Source organism: Antedon bifida, chromosome 6, assembly GCF_963402885.1.
Source record: "Antedon bifida chromosome 6, ecAntBifi1.1, whole genome shotgun sequence".
In the NCBI taxonomy this organism is placed as follows: Eukaryota; Metazoa; Echinodermata; class Crinoidea; order Comatulida; family Antedonidae; genus Antedon; species Antedon bifida.
Genome location: NC_136231.1, coordinates 1,486,754 through 1,503,810, shown reverse-complemented (window position 1 = coordinate 1,503,810; position 17,057 = coordinate 1,486,754). Strand labels below are relative to the sequence as shown.

Sequence of the window (17,057 nt, the reverse complement as noted above, 5' to 3'; positions counted from 1 at the left end):
CCAGGAATTAGGGAACCTTGTGCATTTATTTAGTAGGCATTTTTGTTCAGCGTATGACGGGCGCGTAAAAAACCCCCAATTTATTTTTTTTCACAGAAAAAAAGATAGACGTTAAATTGTAGGCCTATATATTTTGTGGAAACACGGTTTTAACAATTTTGGAAAAAATATCGGGATAATTATAACCCATTCTCCCTGATAGGTTAAATTTATTTATGAATAAATGACAGCTTGGCGCGCCATAGTTAAATAACCGCGCGTGACGTGCAACTCTCTCGAGTTGGTCCGTCGGTTAAAATAGGTGGCGCTGTGGTTATTTTTCTGTTGTTCCACTGAATTGTTGCCACTGTTTTCAAATTGAAACGACCCAACATTATATTTGATCTTACAGAAACCGAATTCTGAATGCCAACGTCAAGTAGCGCATACGTTAGGTTCAGCCAAGTAAAAAAAAAGTAAATACCTGAAATCAAAGCAAACAATTACAACAAAATAAACCATACAAAAACTTATCAGTAGACAAACAATTTAATGGACCAATCTCAAATTGATTTTTTAAATAAAAGTATTGTAACTTTATATAGATAAATAATTTGTGTTCAAATCAATTGGAAACACATATTTCTACAATAATACATTGCAACAAACCTATGCCAACTAACGTAATCAATTGGTGGGATAGGATTTGTAATTGTTTATTTATAAAACTTTCGCTGATTTTTCAAGTACTTAGACTAGTCAACTGAATTAAAATACTTGAACCAACGACTTTGGCATGTGCGCTAACATTAAGCTCTGTTTACACTATCACACTAGTTTGATGTGCCCAAATATGGTAGTGATATGCTCAAATATGGTAGTTATATGACATCATCATGTCAATATATGGGCACATCACATTGTTTTGTCACATAAAGTTTGAGCTTTAGACCATGATCATCTGTGAAGTAGACGGTAGAAAGGCGCATATATGATTCAAAACTTGAAACAAATGAAATGAAACAAAAAACGAACTTCGAAGTTTCCCCATCGTTCAGTCATCATTCATCCAGCCTTCGACAACTCCCAAACCCGTGAATCCACCTTGGATATACTTGGGTAATAATAGGCCTATAGAACGAACTACACGCACGATCATGTCCGATCATCAATATTTCAAAATTAAAACAACCATTATGTCATCAACAAATAAAAATCGAATTACTAATTTGATTGACACAACTTTCAAATTTGAATCCGGGCTCCTCGTTTGCTCTTCACGCGTTTCGAATGAGTAACAAATGCTGACGCAATATAGCGTTTTCTTATTCATCTCTACACGCGTTTCGAATGAGTAACCAATGTTGACGCAATATAGCGTTTCTTATTCATCTCTACACGCGTTTCGTATGAGCAACCAATTTTGACGCATCAAAGCATCAAACACGTTTAGCAAACAACACTTTAATGACGTATTTAACAATTATTGACGCGTCATCACAAACTGTTTGTGCGTAAAACGTGAATATAAGAAATTAATAATAAAGTTTCTTACTCAAAATGTAGGTCTACTGTATGTAATAAAATCTAATGTTACTACTCGACTGCTGCTAACTATACAGTTCGCAGTTTAATATAAAATAAAGGAAATATTATACACTTTATAATTGCTAACCATATATTACATTATTTTAAATTGCATTTATAAAATTCACAAGATTATGTAAAAACAAAATAATTTTTAAAAAATCGAGAAAAAAAACTAAATATAACAACTCATTGAAATAGGATACATTTGGTGCCTCATATTTATAACGTGAGACTAAAGTTACTTCATAATTTTGTAATAATATTATTATTAAATATTATATAAGGCACACATGTTTGATCCATTAAATCACCACTTCAGATATTCTTGAATGGGGGGGGGGGGGGGGGGGGGGGGGCGGGCTGAGAGGATGGGAGAGAGTGTTGGGGAAAGGGGGATATTTAAAAGTACCTATTACAAACTGCAAGAATAAGTATGTAGGGCTATATCGAATGGCATCACTATTTTCGCAAACTTTGAAAAAAATGCCAACAGTAGTATAGGTAAACCCCAGCACGCACCGCATTATTTTAGACCTGCAGCGAATCTCATCATGCTAGAGCCCTAGTAACCTCATTTTTTAACAAACCCCCATCTTTTTACCCCCAGCAAAACCCATCATTATGGACCCTCCTCATTGAAATCCATCATTTTAGACCCCCAACACACCCCACCATTATTTTAGACCCCCAGCACACCCCACCATTATTTTAGACCCCCAGCACACCCCACCATTATTTTAGACCCCCAGCACACCCCACCATTATTTTAGACCCCCAGCACACCCCACCATTATTTTAGACCCCCAGCACACCCCACCATTATTTTAGACCCCCAGCGCACCCCACCATTATTTTAGACCCCCAGCAATTAACCCTATCAGTTGGTCGTCTAGATCCAACCAGGGAGCTGATCCAACTTGAGGCTTAACCCAACAAATACATTTTACTAAAACGAAGAAAACTGGATCGGAGGTACTGTACATTTCACAGATGATTTACGAACGAAAGATGATTTAATTTGAATTGAACTACTCCGTGTATGAATGTACCTTTAGACTAGAACCGCTCCTTTGGAACACCCATATTAAGGGGACACAGTGTGAAACAACAACAAATTGATGGTCAACGCCTTTGGAACCCAAAGTGGTTCTATTTGTATATGTAAAGAATTATTATAGAGTTGTCAGCAAATTGAATATATTTTCACTTAAATAAATAGGATAAAACAATAATAATATATCATATAGCTATTCAAAATATTGTGTATTCGCATATCATTTTAAATAGCAACTTGGTAATACAAATATTATATTACATTAATAAAAAGTATTCAAAATGTTTTTAGCAAATTATTTTATTTAATTATTATCAAGGTAATAGATGTTTTATAAATATACAATCTCATTTTTAGCTGCATTTGTCCTTTTCACACTACTTTAATATTTTAAAAATCAGAAATTTCATTTGATTTTTGGAATGTATTGTGTTTTTTTTTTATTAAATACTATAAATAATAAATAATAAATAAATGTCTTATAATTATTAGGACTATATATGAAATTGAATTCACTCTTTCAAAATATAATAACACAAAGCCATACAGCTTTTAATGTGGATAATAATATAATGATTAATTTTATAATAAATAATTATTACAATGGATGGAAGATTTCATAATATAAATTTGGACAAAATTTTAATTGCACTTTCAATTAACATTTATATGATGAAATAAATTAAACAACTTAAATACTGTACTCTGTAAATTAAATATTGTTTTAAAATATAACTTTCAGTAGCTGCCATCAATTGAATGTACACACAGTAGAACGCTATTAGAGGGACACTTGGATGTGAAATGAACAAGGGGCAATATGTATATATATGTATATATAACTATACAACCAACCTCTATTCAGGGGACACTACTATTCAGGGGACACTTCTATTCAGGGGACACTACTATTCAGGGGACACTTCTATTCAGGGGACACTACTATTCAGGGGACACTTGTTGGGCTTAAGCTCTGTCTACACTATCACACTTTATGTGACAAAAAAATGTGATGCGCCCATAAATGGACATGATAATGTCATAGCACTACCATATTTGTGCATATCACTTCCATATTTGGGCACATCACATAAAGTCTGATAGTGTAGACAGAACTTTAAATGTATCCTCTTAATAGTGGTTCTACTGTATCTGAAACACAATACATATTATAGTTAAAATGTAAACATGCTTTCTATATTTAATTTTTTACAAAAACACTAACTTGACAAGTGTGTGCGAAACTACACTAGTGTTTGCGTGTAATCAATATTTGTAGTTTGACCATCATCAATTAATAAATTATAAACCTAAATACTAGTTATTGAAATTAATGAATTAATCATTGTATCATAAGAACTGAAAGGATGCAATTTATTCAGAATTAATATTAAATACATAATTAATAAGAGATTAAAGCATCCATCATCCACTGGTCAATCAATATCACAACGCTGTAATCTGTACATTGTCTAAATTTTCACCCCATTGTTCTTTTGTTTCAACTGACTCAACCTCGTCGGAACTAAAACTGCCCTCTTGTGGTGAATGCGATGCAGGAGATCCGTGTTCACTGTTCACGCCCGAATCGCTAATCGACGTTGTGTCGAGTTTTTCGTTTGTTTTTCCAGACACGCTGTGATTTACTTTATAAGTAGCAATAATAGTTGTTCTATCGGGATCCCGTCTTTCAATATGCCTCAGCTTTAGATTGTTTGCAGGATTCCAGGATCCGAACGGAGTGGCAACGGGATCTTGGGATGCAAACGGCACAGGTGGTGGCATCATACCAACTTGTGAATTGTATAAGGTGTTTTGTTGCTTCTGAAAATATAACAATACCGTAAAGTAAAGCAAATGAAAATATAAATAGAACCGTTTTTACCATATTTTTTTGCATAAATTAAATGGAGGGGCATGTCTTATGATAGGTAGTACATGTAATACATTAGCACACCTTTTTGGGACCTTTATATAAGGGAAACCGTTATAAAGGTGACATTTTTCAAAGAATGGGCATTACATTTTTATAACACGACAGTTTAGGAGACACCCTATGAAGGGGAATTTTGTTAGGTCATCAAGGTGTCCCCTTAATTGATGCATTACTGTATATATATATAGTTTAATTCAGTAACTGTTCTAGTAATAATTTTAGTCTTTTCTTTTGTGTTGTAAAGGACATGGTATCTGGGACTGTCCTATATAACTTTCCAATTCGATAAATAGCAATTCCCCTTTTAATCATACAGAAGGCAAAAGCGCGTCTTACTAAATTTTACCATGAATGCCTGAATACTAAAGATACAATTTATGTTTCACTTTATATTATTTTTCTGTTGCAGATTTGAGCTTAGTAATTTCCATGCAAAACAACCTATGTATAAGTCTAGCCTCAGTCTTCCCCAACCACCCCAGATTCTGTTTTCAAGGAGTTATTGTAGTATTATATTTCAATAAAAAGATGGTTTGCCATTTTTTTATTTCATGTCTCTACTCTTAAAACTGACTCATTGAATTCAGTAATAAAAAATCTCTGGCAAACAAATTATCATTAAAGATAGTTGAGATGGTTTTTAAGCGAAAATGTAAAAATAGGATTGAAATTATGGATTTGATTACAAAAACACAGCAAGGAAAATATGAAAAATAAGGCAAAAAAGCAAAATATGCAGCAAAATAAAAATAAACATAGGAAAAATATATAAGAAATATCTTTAAAAATAGGACAGACAGTTATTAAATTATTTCTACAATTTCTGTTAACTAAAAGTGCACTTCTATTCAGGCTGCTTTTATTTCTACTTTAAGGCCTCGTAAGTTTTGTAGTTTAGAAGAAAAGAAGATTTGTTTAATCCTAAAAAGTAATTTAAGTACAAAAGTGATCTTTTACATAGTAATATAAAGCATGGAGAAATAAGTTAGAGAGTCTCCATGTATAAAGCAAATTAAATTGAAAAGAAATGCATTCAAAATAAAGAGATAGATGAGCAGGTTAATCTTCATCCAAACTAAATACAAATATTGACGAAATTTACTATAAGTTCACTTCCAGATAGCTGCCACCTCAACTTTTAAGTTATAAACTTTAGTTTATATTTCAACATAAAACATGCACTTAATAATAAAATGATGATAATAATACCTGTTAATTTGTTAAAGTTGATATTCCTATGTTTTATGAAATGGAAAGGAAATGAAAAATATATAAAAATGACCATGCAATGTATGGTATGCTTGTTTAATGTCTAAAGGTCATGCCAAAGGTCATGCCAAAAAAAGAATGATTCTATGTTTAAAATCCATGTTATATTGCAGAATTTTTAAGTCTATACGTTGACCACTTGTATGTTTATTAGTATGGTTCTCTATATTTCTTCTTAAGCTCTGTCTACACTATCAAACTTTATGTAACAAAAAAAGGTGATGTGCACATATATGGACATTATGTCATATCACTACCATATTTAAGCATATCACTACCATATTTGGGCACATTTTTTTGTCAAACTAGTTTGATAGTGTAGATGGAGATTTATTATGTACTCTCACTAGCACCAGAGGATAGGTACAGTATGCAAACAAGTATCAATGCAGTGATGGTATAAAGAGAGTCTAGGGTGCTACTAACTACCTATGTTGGAACCTAGAGTTAAAATTCCACAACATTTACAAGAATGTATGCAAAAATCACAATGCAGTACCAGGTTACCAAAAACTAAATAATGCATTTGCTCGTTACAGTATATCATAATTAAAGCTGAGGGTTATGGGTTGGAATATAGGTACAAACTGCAGGTAAACAATACATACAGGAGCCCTATTAATGTTACATAATAAAACCTTAATTTATAAAATGTTACCATGCATTTGTTTTCCAATCAGACAAATTCAACAGCCTAATGACCAATAAAAATAGTTATTATCTAACTAATTAATTTTCTTGTTTTTATATTTTCATATGTAGACTCTGTTTTTTATCCACACATTTTAACAGTAGTTCGAGGATTTCCTAAAAGCAAAAGCAATATTCAACAATTAGAATTGAATATATTGTTCTCAATGAATCTGACAGGTTGCCACAGGGGAAATATATTAACACGCATTAAACATAATGTAATTTCCAACTATCAAATCTTTGTCATTGTGGGCTTTCTGCTGTAACATTAATAGGGCTTCTATATGCAGTACATTTATCAAAATGGAGCAAAATAAAAGTGTCTTTATTGGCATATGAATCTTACCTCTTCACTTTCTGTACATGAACTAAGACTAGGCCTGCCATAACTTGATTCATCATCTTCTCTATAGTTCTCTGGAGGTGGTGGATACTCTGGGGGTGGGGGTAAATCAAATGGCAGAGGCGAATTGTCAGTGTCCATTTTGGAGGGTGGTGGCTGTTGGTCAATAGGTTGAAAACTGGACATGGTTGGTGGATTATATTGTTCGACATCTTTGGCTGGGGTTACGTACACCCCTTGCAGAGTTACTGGAGTGGACATAGGTGGAGATGTTGAAGGGGCTGCGGGGGCATTATGACCCTCTGGCGACGATGAGTAGCCATCCCTATGTGGTGGATCATACAACAGCATCTCTTTTCTTTCAAGAGTTGCTGCATCTGTGAAGTCTTGCATTTCTGATATGGACTTGTATTGGTGTGATGGTGAAGCTGTCGCCCTCTCTTCGCTTGTGTAACTTGGGGGACCACTGCCTACTAAATCAGCTTGTTCAGATTCAGTTTCCTCTCTAAAATTATATAAAGGTATTACTTAAAATAACAACAGAAATCTCTATTACATGTAATTGTCTATAGCAATATTTTTTGCAATGTAGTATTACAGAGGATCTTATTTACCAAAATGTGTAATTTTCTTTAAAAGCGAAATATAAATATGATCTGCAACTTGAGGCTAAATGTACATACCTCTGAGGAGAATGAACATCCCCATTTTCCATAGTACATGCTGGATTATCATACACTTCTGCTTGAGAACGTTGAATCTGGAATAAAATAAAAATAATTTTACTTTTATCAGATTTACTCTTTTACTTGTAATTGAACCATGGCAAGGAAAGGATCCCTTCTATTTAAAAACTTCATTTGATTTTTAGTTTTTGTTGTTTTTAAAATGATCTTTATATTCCAAATTAATTTTATTAATTTATTTCAAAGCATTTTAAGCAAAAACAATGTATTTCTTCTAATTGATCATTGTTCATGTTATTCATTATAGTGATATGTTAATTAATTAGTAATAATAAATGTTATAATTTTTTTTTTTTATTCAGTATAAATACGGTAAATATATTATATGCATATAAACACAACTTATATATATATATAAACACAACTTATATATATATATATAAACACAATTTATATATATATATATATATAAACACAACTTATATATACATATATAAACACAACAGGCAAAGAACATTAATTCTAAACCGCCCGGTGATATACTGAAATTTAATTAATTAATTTGAAACGATAAAGATGAGGAAATCTGTGAGAATGAGAAAAAGCCGCCCCAACCGAGACTCGAACTCGGACCGCCTGCTTGATATGCAGATGTCCTAACCATTAGACCACTGGGGCTTTCATGGTATTGTTCGAACTCGATTGGATAGCGACTCTTATATATATATATATATATATATATACAGTAGTAAATTTTACTCAAATAATAACTTACATGGTTCTGTCTTGCATTTAAAAATGTTGGTGCGCCACTGTGTAAACAAAATTAAAACATAATATGGTAATTAGATAATCATAAGAACTTGAAAACAAAAATGTTTATATTTAACATTTTAAAAAATAGTCTGAATGTCTGCTAAATGTACTTTCGTATGAATTCATATCACGATTGAAACAATAAAAACAATGTTCTTTCATGTAATAACAAGCTTAGTGACGTGCATACCTGTTTACTGAATGTGCTATTATTATACCTTCAAAGCACAACGCACTAATCCAATTGTTGAAAACAAGCAACACAATAATTATCTAAACAATATATTATTTATATAGAAAATATAAAAAATATTCTCAAAGAAAAGTGTTTTAAAATAACACCAGAAAGTTAATTATATTTTGAATAATAATTCAAACATCAATCATCTCCGCTTGACATGGCTAGAGTCTTGCATTCTGTGTCAAAGGTGAAAAATGCAACATGAAATCGGCAAATTAATGAAAATGCATGAAGTGATAGACAAATGAATGAATGAATGAATAACTCACTTTGGAAATAACTGCTCACTCCTATGAGATGGAATAGTATGTGCATGATGGTAATGGAAAAAGGAAAAAACAGTAAATGATGATGAATTAACTAGATTCTAAGAATTGCTTTGTAGGCTACTGTATTGGTTCTACAAATCTGTTTTTGAAACGGGTTAATTTATTTCTTCTACAATTATCAGATAATTTGGCCTAAAACTCATGCAAAATTGTGTTGAAATACAACAACCCCTGCAACTTTTATTTGCTAATATGGATGCACAATATCATGCAAATGTCATCATTTAAACCACCTTACATACTAAAATACACAACAATCAACATATTGTAATACGGTGCAACAAATAAAGATAATACTATAATACTATATCGTTAATTGGAAAAATGACCTGATAGTGGGTTAACATAAACATGTTGCCAGCATGATTGAGAAAATTTGGAAGTAATTTTTGGGTGTGACTCGAACCCACCACTTCCAGATCACTAGCCTGGCATTCATAATACCTCTAGACCACCAAGCTTGCGGTGATGGCTAGGGGTTAGATTCGAGCCCAAGTAAGCAGCGGGTACTGCAACAGCATTGTAATGTTTGTAACTACTGTGGAGAAGCTTTGCGTCAGGGAGTTGAGTAATTGGTTAGATGGTTTCTGTCCTACTTACAAACAATTACAGCATAAACAAGTTATATAACATTAAATTTCTTATAACAAAAATGTTGTTAATGCAATACTTACGCTTGAACAGACTGATCATCATAATAGACAGGATTTGATCTGAAATCATAACAAAAAATATGTAATAATGTTTGTAAATTTCAATATAATAATATTAAGCATTTATCATGCACATTTAATGTATCATGAAAAAATGCTAGTAGGGTATTTGATTAAGGAACAACAAATAAAAAAGCTTTTGTTAATAAAGAAGAATGTAGATTAGTATTAATTGAGTTGCTTTGTGTGACAAGCATAGAATATACCAGTGGCATTAAAGACATGCAATGTTAATTTATTTGCTTTGTTTATAGATAAAGACAAATCCCAACTAAACCTAAACACAACACACTTGTTCCATGCATAATACAATTTGTGGCATCATATCAACATTTTACATAGTACTTTAAAATCAATGTAATTTTATCAGTTCCTTGTTTTTAGGACCCAAGTGGAAATAAGTTTTTAACTTTTCTTGGCATTCCTTGTAATCAAGATATCTGTGCATTGTTTTTTCTATATTCTATGTTTTATATGTTTTTGTTTTTTACCAAATAAAGAAATTCAAAATTCAAATTCAGCTATATGTATTTTAAAGATCCATTTTTAATCGACCATTGGGGCGTTACTCACTAAGGTAATTATAACTACCCCCAAGTTTAAAAAATGTAAAAAAAAACTATTTTTATTGACAAAGCAACTTTTTCATATTGATACGTTTAAAGAGGTGCGATGCTAATGACATAAAATATTTGTGAGAATTTGGACAAGCAAAGAAAACTGCATGCAATGTGAACTCACATAAAATGGGTGCGATGATTCAGAGAGTGTAGGCTGAAGGGAAACAGGGAAGAGTTAGATAATGGGAGGAATAGGTAATGAACAATTGATACATATCTAGATATAGATTTGTAATATACTGAAGTTAAGAGGATAATAAAAGGATTGAAAATAAATAGTAGAGAAAATGATAAAACAATGAAAGCAAAATAGTGATAGTGGTATAACAGTTGGTCACTATGACAATATCAGAAATCTGTTTGTAATAGTATACATATATTAGTATTAACATATATTACTATGCCCCTGAAACCATTAGTGCATATCAATAATAAACAAGTAAAGTGTAAGAAAAGCTAGGAATAATTAAAAGATAGACAAAAAAGACAAATTATTAATAAAAAATATATATATAAGAATTTATCTAAGATATTAAAAATGATTGTTGTATTTGATTAATATTAGTACTTAAAAATTAAATAAATTTAAACCGTTTATTATTCTCAATATTAGTAAGCATGCATTTTTGTTTTTAAAAAAGTTAATAAAATTTATAGCAGGAACACCAGGGAAGGTTAATGGGAGGAGCTAAGCAAATGAAGTCCAACCCTTAATTGAATATTCACAAGTTTATAATTAAGGGCTAACCTCCTGAGATGTACATCACTGGAAAGTTCAGAAATGCGAATAAGATCCCTATGGCATGGAAAAGGTGAAATAATATCTCATTTTAGAGAAAAATAAAGGAAATTTTAAAAAATGACTATGTTTGTGTAAAAAAAAAAAATAAATGCATACAATTGTAAAAAATATGTAATTGACATACAAAAACCAATCAAATCTTTCAAAAGCATATACGTTATCTGATTTCCTTACATGGGATATAAACAAATTTATACAATACTACAATTCATTAATTTTTTGTAAAAAATAGTGAAATATTTAATGAATATATATAATTTTTTTTAATACAATTGTTTATTTACATTTCTGTGGCATTTGGGTCGTTGATTGCCGTCAGGTTAGTGTACATTGGCACATACATCCTAGCTTGTTTTTCACGCTCCATTTGACGTCTGAAAAATAAACAGAAAATGCTACCAACCAATTTCCTTAAATAATACTATTCTAAATAATTTAAATTAAAGTAAATTACACAGAAAACAGAACAATTTATGATACTGATATGAATTAATATAAGTTATAAAATTGTTCTGTTTTAACTTGAAAAATAAAAAAAAGAAAATTATATGGAATAAACATTTTTCAACATGCTTAAAAATGAATTGAGTATAAAGCTCTGTCTACACTATCAAACTTTATGTGACAACAAATTGTGATGTGCCTATATATGGAAATGATAATATCACTACCATATTTGGGCACATTATACTTTTTTGTCAAACTAGTTTGATAGTGTAGACAGAGCTTTATACTCAATTCATCTCTGAATCTGTAGGATGAACCAGTACCTGATGATGACCTATGGTCGAAAGTACTCGTATAATAAATATTTTATTTTGAGGCAGAAATAAGAAATTTGTCTGTTTTATTTTTAAACACCTCCTATTATGTGTATTGTAGTATTACTTTATTATTTTATGATTTGAGTATAAATAACTCACATCAAATGGAAATCAACTTAAGATTACACAACCAAAATATATATATTTTAGTTATTTTAGTTTATATATATTTATTGATTTAATCACAATCACAACGAAGAAACTTGCCATTTATGGGATGGAAAGAAAAATTTTAAAAAATACAATACAAACTGAATTACTTTATTTTAGTAAAATTTCGCCTTTTTTTTTTTACCAGGGAGAAGACAAATTAGGACAGAAAATAATAATATGATATAATTAATAATTTTAAAAAGAAGGATCCCAAATTTGATAATATTTATGTGTAGTTTACCTGTCTGTAGAAGCTCTGTTAAGAGAGTATACAAAACGTCTGTTTACATTAACAATTTTATTCCATAATTTAATAACAAATTGGTTTTTAATCTATTATTATTTATTCAAAATGTAATTGTATGCAGTCTCTTCCCTTTAAAACCTCTTTCTACACTATCAAACTTTATGTGACAAAAAATGTGATGTGCGTGCCCGTATATGGACAGGATGTCATATCACTACCATATATGGGCACATCACACTAGTTTGATAGTGTGGACAGAGCTTAAGAATTCCACTTATTTTATATCATATGTAAATGTACATGTTCATTTTAAAATTAAATTGCAAAAATACTTACTTTTTCCATGAAACGTACACAACAACAATAGCAAGGAATGTGAAGATAAACAGAAGGCAGGCAAAGATGATAATAAGTATATATTCCAACTGCCACGGATCATCAGTTTGGACTTGTTGTTCTGGTTGCATGACTGTTAAAAAGGCGCCCTCTGGCAGGATCGTGTCGGCCAGGACATCAGTGTTTTGGTCTATCAATCTGAAAACAAACATTTAGAAATAAATTCAATTCCATTTATTACATCATTTGCATAAAATAAACAGAAAATTGTTGCCCTGAGACACAATGCAAAACAGAAACAAATGGCAAAAACCAAGACACATCATTCGCTAACATTCAGCTCTCTAATGGTAGATGGGTAAAATGAATTATTAAAATCGACTTATATTTCACATTTTAACCATTTAAAGATGAAAAAAGTATCGCAATAAGTCCATATAGTACTTAAATTTACATAAAATGCAGTTTTTTACCTTAAATTAGATCCAAAATATGTAGGATGCGGCTTTAATAACACAATATCAAACTTACTTTTGTATTTCATCTGATGTTAGTGGCACCCCAGTATCTCGATTAATTGCATAGAAGTGATTATCAGTGTTAATAGGGTCACTGCTTGGCCTTATATCAAAAATCTCAACCTCTGCATTTAGGACATTCTCCAGTTGTAACTCATTGTTGATTTCATGTTGTAGAGCATCATCATACGACGTGGAAAGAACTAATATTGTACGATGATTATCATTGATTTTAGCAACCTAAAATATAAAAAATTCTTTTAAAAGTATATTTTCTGATAGAACAACACACTTTAGATGAATGGGTGACAATGACGTACAAAGAAATAGTTTTGTAATAATAATTAATTACAATTAAATATTAATTTAAAAAAGTAATCTTAAACTTAAAAAGTTACTAACAAATATTTATGCCTATGTTAATTTTTCTAGATGTGTACAGTATTTTTATATTTTAAAAAAGTCCACGATGACTGTATAATATTTGTGGATCTATGGGCCTACAGATAAATAAAGTCGGGCATAATTGCCTGTAATAAATGAATGAACATCTGGGTAGCAATGTACATGGTATTTTAATAAATGTCAAAATAGATAATTGTATTGTGTATGGTGAATGCAAGATTAAGAAATCTCTGTACAGTTGTGTACAACCAACCTCATGGCTGGTTAAAACCACTGTAACATCACATGTAATACTTACAAAGACATCTGCAGTGGCCTCAGAAAACTCTTGTGTATTTACACTGGCAAGGACAGTGAATTTATAAGTTTCAAGACTATCACTGGTAAACTTCTCCAGAGTTGTGATACGTCCGCTGCCATCGTTAATCGTAAACGGTTTAAATCCATTCTCTGAGCCACTTGAATAAGGTTGCAATGAATATGTTACTATATTATTATCCGCATCTGGGTCCACTGCCTATATGTAATTAAAAGTAAAACATAATAGGAAAAATGTAAATCTCATTCTTTAAGCTCTGTCTACACTATCAAACTTTATATGACAAAATAATGTGATGTTCCTATATATGGACACAATGATGTCATATCACTACCATATTTGGGCACATAAACCTTTTTTGTCTAACTAGTTTTATGTATAATACATACCTTAACAGTTACAATAGCAGTGCCAGAGCTTGCTCCTTCTGACACGCCAATAACATATAATGATTGTTCAAATATTGGTGGGTTGTCATTAATATCACCAACTTCTACCACAATAACAGTCACACTTAGATCTGATGTGGGATACAACAAAAATTGAATATTTTTTTATTTTATACGCATCCAACATTGAGTAACTCACCAATTACAGGATGGATAGACTAATTTATTGTGCTTATAAAATAAGTCTTAATTGAGGCTTAGGGAGTGAAGTTGAAAGAGTCGTGAGTTACAACCCTGGTACTAGGTCAGCATTGAATCCTGGACTTTGGGATTGGAAGGCAAGCACGTCAACCACCAAGCTACAGCTACAATCTGTAAAAATCACTTTTGTATGCTTTAAATAAGACTTATAATTATTCATAAGCCAATTCTTTGTACTTTATCTATACTATAATTTGTTCAGTATGTTTAATTCAGTTATATATTTGATTATTTATTAAATCTTGAATCATACCTTCTGCTCTGCGTTTTCTTTTACTGTTCATTTCTATTGGGTTGTTAGTGACAACCACAGCCTGAATGGTGAGACTGAATTCAGCAGTTGATTCTCTATCTATCACTGTTTTTGTCATGATTGTTCCTATGTTGTTCGCAGAATTGATCCAAAAGAATCCTAAATTTAAAAAAAAATTGATTATGTTATTTCAATTATGTTTCATTCAGAGCTCTTTTTATTATATATATTATATGATTGTTGATTTAAATTATATTTTATTTAAACATAACTTATTTTTCAATTTTGTTGATGATTTGACTTGATGATTTTAGGATAGAATAGTTTTGATATTTGTGTTTCCGTTACTGATTTAACTTTGTATGAGGCAAGCACCGTTATTTCCACTTGTTTTGGGGACGAAATAAAGTATCTTAGGCTTAGTCAGAAAGAAGTGTAGTCTATGTTGTTTTTATATGAGGGTTATGTGTGGCAATGTATTGACAAACCAAACCAAACTTAATCAAGGAAATTATTCCCTATTAGTGGTATTACAAATGTTAGTTTTTGTCTATATACTTTGTAGTAATTTGGCAATACAGTAATTAGATGTTTTGCCCTACTCGAGTCCAAGGAGTGGATACTGCACCAGCAGGATTGTAATTGTTTGTAACTACTGACCAATTACTCAACACCCTGACGCAAAGCTACTCCACACAATTCGGTAATACAGGATTTACAGCTTCATCCAATAATATTTCTGACTAGCACCAGACTAGAGATTGAACCAGAACTATGAGATTTGAAGGCAAGCATATCAACAACCAAGACACATTTACCATATTAACCTAATTACACTTACCATTTTCATTACCATTAACAATATCATATGTAAGAACTTCTCCTTGGTTTGCAAGTGCTTGTACTGTTGTCACTGTTGTATTTACTACAGAGTTCTCCGTTACATTTGCGCTATAAAAACAGTTAAATTATATATTATAATCCAAAGGCAAATTACTGGAAAAAAGACAATGCTGTTAGTATCAGTGTCTGGATCTCAATGGAGTACAAAATAAAATAAGCAAAAGGCTAAATCAAAACAATAAAGTAAAAACAGCCAGAAAAATTTGTACAGCTTTCGGGCAACACTAGCCTTTCATCAGTGCAATTATATTACATGTATAAATAATTTCACAATAAATTTAAATTTTAATAGGAAAAGATTCTCAAAGCCCAAGATAGGACCGTACTCTCCTAAAATTGAACTTTTAATAAAATATATACATTTTTTTCTTTAAAAAACACTTGTATTATTATAGTAGCCTACCTGTATTCTGGTTGAAGAAATTTAGGCTGTTCATAGAATTCCACCCCTCTGTTTGTAATTTCAATAAAGATGGATGCTGTTCCATTTAGCGGTGGTACACCCATGTCTTCAGCAATGATAGTTAACTGCATTTTATAAAAAAATATGGTTTTTAATCCAAAAAATAAAATAAATGCATTAATAATTTAATAGGCTTTAACACTAATTTTGATTTTTGAAGAAGAAAATTACAAAACAGGCCAATTATGTTTTAAAAAACATTCATTATTCATTTAAAGGCCTAATCACATAGTACTGTTAGAAAAAAGTCATAAAAACTTCTTCTATCCAGGAACACTTTTATGCAAAATGAACAAGATGTAATACATGTTTTAACACTATGTTCAACCTGTATTCAGGAGAAACAAACTCCGAAAGATGTTCTACTGTATACAGAAATATAGAATACAGTATACAAGTTGTATTTTATTCAACCAGCATAGATTATGTGATTTAAGCCTTTAAAATTGAATTATAATAATTAAAAGAGTGGGAGTCAAGCCAGAATCCATACTCACCAATAAGCTGTTCCAACAATTAACCAAACACAATCAACCAAGCAACACAGAGTCAAAACTAACACCATAAAAATAAACACTACAAAAGCATGCTGAAGTGAATGTAAATGAAGGTAAGGTATCAAACATTGAACACATCTACTGGATCTAAAGCTCTGTCTACACTATTAAACTTTATGTGACAAAAACTTTTTTTTCTGTTGTCTTGGTCAATTTATTCGGTTTATTAGGCTTTTTCCTGGTTTATTTTACATCAACTTTTTTCATTTTTACACTTGTGCTAAACAGCGCATAGAGACTATTTGTATTTTGTGCTATATAAATTAAAAACCTTTAAAGCCATTAAAACCATTATATGGACATGATGATGTCATATCACTACAATTTTTTTTGTCAAACTATAAGTTTGATAGTGTAA

The 17,057-nt window shown here is 31.1% G+C and overlaps 1 protein-coding gene across 1 annotated transcript in view; it reads right to left on the bottom strand.

Moving 5' to 3' along the window:
- Window positions 1–3,156: 3,156 nt before the first annotated feature.
- Window positions 3,157–17,057, bottom strand: part of LOC144844964 (protocadherin-15-like) — a 41,852-nt gene continuing 27,951 nt past the window's right edge. Inside the window, exons 24-38 of the mRNA XM_078702080.1 lie at window positions 16,083–16,207; window positions 15,618–15,727; window positions 14,777–14,935; window positions 14,263–14,393; window positions 13,853–14,071; window positions 13,163–13,389; window positions 12,632–12,829; window positions 11,356–11,445; window positions 11,018–11,065; window positions 9,611–9,649; window positions 8,877–8,897; window positions 8,326–8,362; window positions 7,548–7,624; window positions 6,868–7,369; window positions 3,157–4,447 (exon numbers count right to left, since the gene is read on the bottom strand). Coding sequence (XP_078558206.1) covers window positions 4,070–4,447; window positions 6,868–7,369; window positions 7,548–7,624; window positions 8,326–8,362; window positions 8,877–8,897; window positions 9,611–9,649; window positions 11,018–11,065; window positions 11,356–11,445; window positions 12,632–12,829; window positions 13,163–13,389; window positions 13,853–14,071; window positions 14,263–14,393; window positions 14,777–14,935; window positions 15,618–15,727; window positions 16,083–16,207 — 2,361 coding nt within the window. The 3' untranslated portion in view covers window positions 3,157–4,069. The remainder of the gene's footprint in view (window positions 4,448–6,867; window positions 7,370–7,547; window positions 7,625–8,325; window positions 8,363–8,876; window positions 8,898–9,610; window positions 9,650–11,017; window positions 11,066–11,355; window positions 11,446–12,631; window positions 12,830–13,162; window positions 13,390–13,852; window positions 14,072–14,262; window positions 14,394–14,776; window positions 14,936–15,617; window positions 15,728–16,082; window positions 16,208–17,057) is intronic.